Source organism: Physeter macrocephalus, chromosome 10, assembly GCF_002837175.3.
Source record: "Physeter macrocephalus isolate SW-GA chromosome 10, ASM283717v5, whole genome shotgun sequence".
In the NCBI taxonomy this organism is placed as follows: Eukaryota; Metazoa; Chordata; class Mammalia; order Artiodactyla; family Physeteridae; genus Physeter; species Physeter macrocephalus.
In genome coordinates, this window is record NC_041223.1 from 30,868,388 (window position 1) to 30,876,345 (window position 7,958).

Here is a 7,958-nt window from a genome sequence, read left to right on the forward strand (position 1 = left end):
CTCTAGGATGTGGGTCAAAAAAGATCTTGCTGTGATTTATGTCAAAGAGTGTTCTGCCTATGTTTTCCTCTAAGAGTTTTATAGTGTCCAGTCTTACATTTAGGTCTCGAATCCACTTTGAGTTTATTTTTGTGTATGGTGTTAGGGAGTGTTCTAATTTCATTCTTTTACATGTAGTTGTCCAGTTTTGTGTGTTTCTCCTTTATTCTTATACTACTACCATACTCACAACACTTTCGACACCAGATATGTGGGGTTTTTTTTCCTACACCAAGCAGTTCTCTTCAACACCAGGTGGGTGTCCTACCATTCAATTCAATTCTGACAATAACCTGAATTAGCCCAGATGCCACAAGTTAAAAGCTCAGTCCCACGAGATTGTCCCCCCCCCCCGCCCACTTCAGATGCCAATCGCGAGTAGTAGGTGTCTAGGTTACCCCCAGCTTCTGTCCAACTTGGCTACAAATCAGAGGTTCCCATGACCACCCCCCCACCCCACCTTGGATTCAGTTATTTGCTAGAATGGCTTACAGAACTCAGGGAAACACTTGCTTAATGCTTACCTCTGTATTTTAAAAGGATGTGATGAAGTATACAGATGGGCATGTGATGGAAGTGATACAGAGGGCGAGGTATGTGGGAGGAGGCATGGCACTTCCATGTCCCCTCTGGGTGAGCCACTTTCCCAGCACCTCCATGTGTTCACCAACCCAAAAGCTCCCCAAGCCCCATACCTTAGGGAATTTTATGGAAGCTTAATCACGTAGGCATGATCAATCATTAACTCAATTTCCAGCCCTTCTCTGGAGGATGGGGTATGGGACTGAAAGTTCTAAGCTTCTAATCATGGCTTGGTTTTTCTGGTGACCAGCCCCCATGTAGGAGTCCACCAAGAGTTATCTTATTAGAAGTCCTGTCACCCAGGAGATGCCAAGGGATTTAGGAGCTCGGTGTCAGGAACCAGGGTCAGAGACTGAATATTAGAACAATATTGCTCCTAGAGCTCTTACCACTTAGGAAATTACAAGGGTATTAGGAGCTTTGTACCAAGAACCGGGGGCAGAGACCAATATACATATTTTCTGTTATCTCATGGATACCAAAAAGAAAGTGTGTCAGGATCAGCTGTTGTTTGCATAGATCCACAGCTGAAGCAAAGCCCAGATTTCCTTAACCAAGGTTTTTTGTTTTGTTTATACTCTAATTCTGATTTTTGCCAGCTAAAGCTAACAATTCTTTTTTTCTTTCTTCTTTTTTTTTTTTGGGTGGGGGACTTTATTGAGGTATAATTGATAAACAAAAAATTGCACACATTTAATATATCCATCTTGATGAGTTTGGACATATGCACACACCTGTGATGTCATCACTGTAATCAAAATATTAAACATATTCAGCACTTCCAAAAATTCCCTTGTGTTCTTTTGTGGGTTTTTTTTTTTCTTTTTCTTTTTTTGTGGTGAGAACATAACAAGCTCATCTTACATAACAGAAACTTTATACCCAAAGAGCAATAATTCCCCACTTCCCCCTTACCAAAGCCCCTGACAACCACCATTCTAGACTCTGCTTCTATGAGTTTGACTATTTTAGATACTTCATATAAATGGAATCATGCAGCGTTTGTTCTTCTATGACTGGCTTACTTCGCTTAGCATAATTTCCTCAAGGTTCGTCCATGTTGTTGCAAATGCCAAAATTTCCTTCTTTTTGAGGCTGAATAATATTCCATTTTATGTGTATACCACATTTTCTTTATCCATTCATCGATCAATGGACATTTGTGTTGTTTCTGTATAATCTTGGCTATTTCGAATAATACTGCAGTGAACATGGGGGGTGCAAATATATCTGAGACCCTTCTTTCAATTCTTCTGGATATATACTCAGAAGAGGGATTGCTGAATTATATGGTAGTTCTATTTTAATGTTTTCAGGATCCTCCATATTGTTTTCCATAGTGGCTGCACTATTCTGCATTCCCACCAACAGTGTATAAGGTTCCAATTTCTCCACATCCTCATCAACACTTGTTATCTTTTGTTTTTTTCAATAATTGCCATCCTAACTGGTACGAGATGATATCTCATTATGATTTTAATCTGCATTTCCCTGACGATTAGCAATCTTGAGCAGCTTTTCATATATCTGGTGGCCATTTGTATGTCTCTTTTATAGAAATGTCTGTTCAAGTTCTTTGCTCATTTTTAAATCAGGTTCTTTGTGGTGGTTTTTTGGACTATTGAGTTGTAGGAGATTCTTACATATTTTGGATATTAACCCCTTATATAGAGGTGGTTTACAAATACTTTCTTCCATTCTGTAGGTTGCCTTTTCAGTCTGTTGATTGTTTCCTTTGCTGTGAAGATTTTTAGTTTGATGTAGTTCCATTTGTCTGATTTGTTTTGTTGCCTAAGATTTTGGTGTCAAATCCAAGAAATCATTGACAAGATCAATGTCAAGAAGCCCTCACCCCCTGTTTTCTTCCAGAAGTGTAACAGTTTCAGATTATATGTTTAAGTCTAATTTGCTTTGAGATTATTTTGTGAGTGGTGTAAGATGGGGGTCCAATTTCATTCTTTTTCATGTGGATATCCAGTTTTCCCAACACCATTTGTCGAAGAGAATATCTCTTCCCCATTGTGTGTCCTTGGCACCCTTGTGGAAGATCAATTGACCATATTTATGTGGGTTTATTTCTGAGCTTTCTATTTTGTTCCATTGTTCTATATGTCTTTATGCCAGTACCATACTGTTTTAATTACTTTACCTTTGTAACTTATTTTTGAAATCAAGAAGTGTGATTCCTCCCACGTTGTTGTTTGTTTTCTCAAGATCGTAAAGCTAACAATTTGTTATAGTCTTGGTGAGTGAATTACTTTCATGTCAGAGACTAGGTTTAATAGTTTCCTTTCCTTCCTCACCCTGTTTATTTTAAAATAATAATCTTTGAAATTACTCTACAGATAAAGGTTACAAGAAGATGATGCTCTGATCTAATAGCTCCATTTTTCTATATTGGTGTTAATTTGCCTTTCAAACTTTGTTTCCTTTTCTGTTTCTTTAAAGGCTGAAAAGAAAGGAGCCAGCAATACAGTTATTGGTATGATCTTTGGATGTTATGCTTTGTTTAACTTGATGGCATCTTTGGTATTTGGAAAATATGTAAGTATTAATTTTTTAAAATTGTGTAATGAGTTATTCTAATTTACTAGTCTAGAATTTCCACTGATACAGAAATAACCACCATTATATTTTATGAATTGTGCTTCAGTTGACAGTTCCATTCTTAAAGTTGATTGATTTTTAATTTCTTCCATGTTTGTAAGCAATGCATGTTGTCATTCCATTAAAGACTTATAATGTTTTGTTAACTGTACATATCTTCCCCAAATCTTTTGTTTCCTGATACAGTGGATTTGTTTATGTCACTATAGACTTGTAGCAGTCATCAATTTACACTTTTCTTTGACATTTATTATAGCTTGTACATATTGGAGCAAAATTTATGTTTGTAGCAGGAATGTTTGTCTCAGGAGGAGTTACAGTTCTCTTTGGGTAAGTCATGTTCTGATATGTTTGGGAGCTTGAACAGATTTCATAATTTATCTTCAGTTTAAAATGTTAATGGTTTATGTAAATCAGTCAATACCATGTGACTAATGTTGAAGGGAGTTGAATGATACAGTGAATGGAATGAATGACATTGATCTTAAGAAAAGAGTCCTCGAGGGGATCACCATTAAGCTGGCTGCTGAATCTGTTCTTTAGGACTCCTGTGATCGTGAGAGAAAGAAACTTAACTCCCTTTTCTGAGTCACAAAAACTTTTTGGCTTAAGCAGAAAGGTGAATTTCTTACCTAAAGAATCAGCTGAAGAACATAAGGATACAAATGTTAAGATAATGTCATCAGAAATCTTTCTCAGGATCCTGGTTTTGCTTTCCTCTTCTTGTGTTTTTTTTTGTTTGGGGGAAGACCTAAAACTAAGAAGGCTTTCTACATATGTTCTTACCAGAGTGACTCTACATTTTTCAAAAGGCCTATTTAGTATTATTATTTAGGGCATCAAATATATCAGTAAAAAAGCGCAATGAGGCTGTCATTATGACTCAAATTCCTCCTACTAAAAATATAACAAACTCTTAAAAAATTTGTATTCTAAAGAGATTTATTTTAATAACTGTGGTTGAGGTACTACTGTTTTCAGTGAGTACAGTTTAAAAAAAATCAAAATCAATTTGGCATTTGAGAGTCATCTTATTCTTTTTTTTAGTGTATTGGACCAAGTTCCAGAAGGACCCATGTTTATTGCTATGTGTTTTCTAGTGAGAATAACTGACGCAATCAGTTTTGCTGCAGCAATAACCGCATCTTCTTCTATCCTTGCAAAGGCTTTTCCAAATAACGTGGCTACAGTAATGGTAGGTATTTTATACACTTTTCCTATTTTCCTTTTAGTGTAGGCTAAAATATTTATTTGACCTTTCAAGTTAAACCTGGGGCCCATTCTTCTAGACCTGCCTTTTTTCTACTTCTGTTTTTGTTACCTTTTACCCCAATTCTGCCTGTAGCTGCAGGCTGTCAATAAATATACCCTTAGTCTACTTAGGTGCTCTTCCTGGGCTTAGAAGCCCCTGAATGGGCAAAACCAAATGTTCTTTTTACCCCTTAAAAAATAAAAAACCCTCTCTAATAGTATTTTGCTGTCTCTCTATAGCCTAGATTGTAGCTAGGCCGCCTGAAGCAGATTTATACTAGAGTCCTTCCTCCACTTTTCCCAGATTCACGGAAAGGATCTTAGACATCATTCTGAAGTCCATAAGTGCTTCTGTGCAGTCAGTCTGAGGAGCGCCCTCTTATTTTACCAAAAAAATCCAGGGGCTTCCCTGGTGGCTCAGTGGTTGAGAGTCCGCCTGCCGATGCAGGGGACACGGGTTTGTGCTCCGGTCCGGGAAGATCCCACATGCCGCGGAGCGGCTGGGCCCGTGAGCCATGGCTGCCGAGCCTGCGCGTCCAGAGCCTGTGCTCTGCAACGGGAGAGGCCACAGCAGTGAGAGGCCCGCGTACCGCAAAAAAAAAAAAAAAAATCCAGAGCCTGGTAGCATCGTATTGGCATACATTCTCATATATTGCCTACGTGCCTCGACACCAGGTATTAGTGACATACCAGATTCCTGTCCTAGCTCTTGGCTGCTGTCTCACTGATCCCAACTAGCCTTTCCCATGGCTCACTCCTCTGGACCCAGACATCCCTGAAGGACTCCTGGTTTGTACTGCAGAACAGGCGCCACCCTCAGAGACCTCAGGGTCTAAGCAGCTCAGTACCAAGGATTCTCTCATTTACCCATATTAATACTGCAGTTTGAAAGTTTTGACCCGCAGGTAAACTATTTGCTGTATAAATATAAATCTTCACACTTTTATTAAATATATGTACACATAGATTTATACACCCATGTAAGTGTATATATATATATATATATATATAGATATATGTATGCATATATATCTGTATAGATTCACTTTAGGTTCTATAGTCATTTGCCATGCAGTGGTGGCCACTGTAACAGGTGTACTGTTTACATTTCTCAAGAAGGGTTCAGAAGGATGCTAGTCCATTGACATGCTCTGTAAGACAAGGTTTTGTGGTTAAACATGTTTGGAGTGTGGCTTTGCTGTCCTGCAACTTAGAGATGGCCAGTTCACATTAGAGCTAGTTTTATTTCAGTTTATGTGTCAACAATGGGCTCTAGGTGCGTGGGCTTCAGTAGTTGTGGCATGTGTGCTCAGTAGTTGTGGCTCGTGGGCTCAGTAGTTGTGGCGTATGGGCTTAGTTGCTGCATGGCATGTGGGATCTTCCCGGACCAGGGATCAAATCCGTGTCCCCAGCATTGGCAGGCAGATTCTTAACCACTGCACCACCAGGGAAGTTCCTCCCATAGGATTGTCGATTTTTCTCATTGATGAGTAGTTGCTCTTGTGATGCATTTGGGAAATTAGTCCTTTGTCAATATTTTTTTCCCCATTCTTCATTTGTCTTTTGATTTTTTTTTGCCATTCATAGTTTTTCATATTTTCATGTAATCAGATTTATCAGTCTTTTCTTTTGTGTCTTCTAAGTTTTTATGTCATAATTAGAAAATTTACCTCACTATAAGGATTAGAAAACAAAAGACTCTCATTTTTAATTTTTCTAGTACTTATATGATTTTCATATGTATGTGTAAATTTTTGGTCCATCTTGGGTGTGTGTGTGGTGTGTGTATAAATTGTAAAGTGGATAGAATTTTTTTCAGATCCTGCCTGTTAAATCTTTGTTCATTTTTCAAACAAAATATATTAACTCAATTTTCTTTTGTTTTCCCATTTGTAGGGAAGTCTTGAGACTTTTTCTGGACTAGGTCTAGTACTAGGGCCTCCTTTGGGTGGCTTCTTATATCAATCCTTTGGCTATGAGGTGCCTTTCATTCTTCTGGGATGCATAGTTCTGCTGATGGTTCCCCTCAACATGTGTATTTTACCTAATTATGGTAAGACCTCATATATTACTCACTTTAAGAACCTTAAATTTAAGTATTTTTATGCCTTTGTAGGAGACCAATTTAACATATACAGAGTTCTATTTTACATAATCAATAATAGCTTTGTAGAGCATGCTGAAAGAATCGATGCTCTTTTCAGAATGTTGCTGTAAGCAATCAGTTTATGTGAATTTCTGTCATAAATTCTTTCTGACCTATAGAACTAGCAAACATTAAATTTCTTATCATACAACATATGCAGTGCCCATTAGATGTCTTTTTGGATTTTAAATTAAAGAGTCACCTTCTGCTCACAAGGCTCTGTGACAGGAGGACAAAGTCAGACCTTCCTTCCCTGTGGTGCTTGCAGCTGTGTACAGCACAGCTCAAGTGCGAGGACACAGGGCCGCATCAGGCAGTAACGGGAGTCATCTTGGCTCCAAAGCTTCATGCCCCATAGGAGTCATCCTATCCTTAACAACACTATGGGCACAGCTGCCAGGATCTCCATGAGGCATGCGCCAGGTACAGTAGTCACCATAGTCAGGGAGGCACAAAGCATCGCATATTGATGGTTTGTTTATAGTTCCTTGTGTACAGATGAAATATACCAGTCGGGGGTTATTTTCATTATACGTAAGATTGCCTAGCAATGGAGTAGGCATTTTACCATTGTCAGATTACTAGTGGAACAGAGCTGGAGGAGAGCCTGTCCTTTTTCTGTGCGTAGTGATGGTTATTTCTGTAGTAGGGCATCCTGGACTGTGCCCAGACTGGGTTCACAGGTGAACACTTGGCTATTGACTAAGAAACTGATACCAGGTCAGATTCTCATGCAGCAGGAGAAGGAGTTGTGTTAACTCTTTATCAGTAACACTGTATAAGGAAAAAAGACTTTACTAGTTAATCGTGGGACGTGTATTTAGAGCTTCTGTGGTCGGGTGCTGGACTGGCCTCAACATCAGTAATTCCCTGCGTCCTGGCCTGCTCTCCTCATCTCTGCCCATCACCCCCACTACTTGGTATCTTTTGAAGCCCCTTTAATCCCTGTCAGCCTGGTTACTTCTTCCTCTTCATTTCTCTTATTCCTCAATTAAAATTTCCCTGCATCTTCAATGAACTTAAAGTTACAGTTAGCTATGCTTTTTTTTGTTTCTTTGATTTCTTTTTTTTTTTTACTGTTTATTCTTTTCCTTTTATATATATATATATATCTTTATTGGAGTATAATTGCTTTACAATGGTGTGTTAGTTTCTGCTGTATAACAAAGTGAATCAGCTATGTGTACACATATATCCCCATATCCCCTCCCTCTGCCTCTCCCTCCCACCCTCCCTATCCCACCCCTCTAGGTGGTCACAAAGCACCGAGCTGATATCCCTGTGCTATGCGGCTGCTTCCCACTAGCTATCTATTTTACATTTGGTAGTGTAT

General features: G+C 38.8%; 1 protein-coding gene across 3 annotated transcripts in view; it reads left to right on the plus strand.

Annotated features, from left to right (window-relative positions):
• The window catches only part of SLC18B1 (solute carrier family 18 member B1), a 28,855-nt gene that overhangs the window by 6,880 nt on the left and 14,017 nt on the right, over nt 1–7,958 (plus strand). For all 3 annotated transcript variants that reach the window (XM_007122962.4, XM_024122712.3, XM_028494445.2), the window contains exons 3-6: nt 3,070–3,165; nt 3,485–3,558; nt 4,276–4,423; nt 6,376–6,532. In XM_007122962.4, coding sequence (XP_007123024.1) covers nt 3,070–3,165; nt 3,485–3,558; nt 4,276–4,423; nt 6,376–6,532 — 475 coding nt within the window. The remainder of the gene's footprint in view (nt 1–3,069; nt 3,166–3,484; nt 3,559–4,275; nt 4,424–6,375; nt 6,533–7,958) is intronic.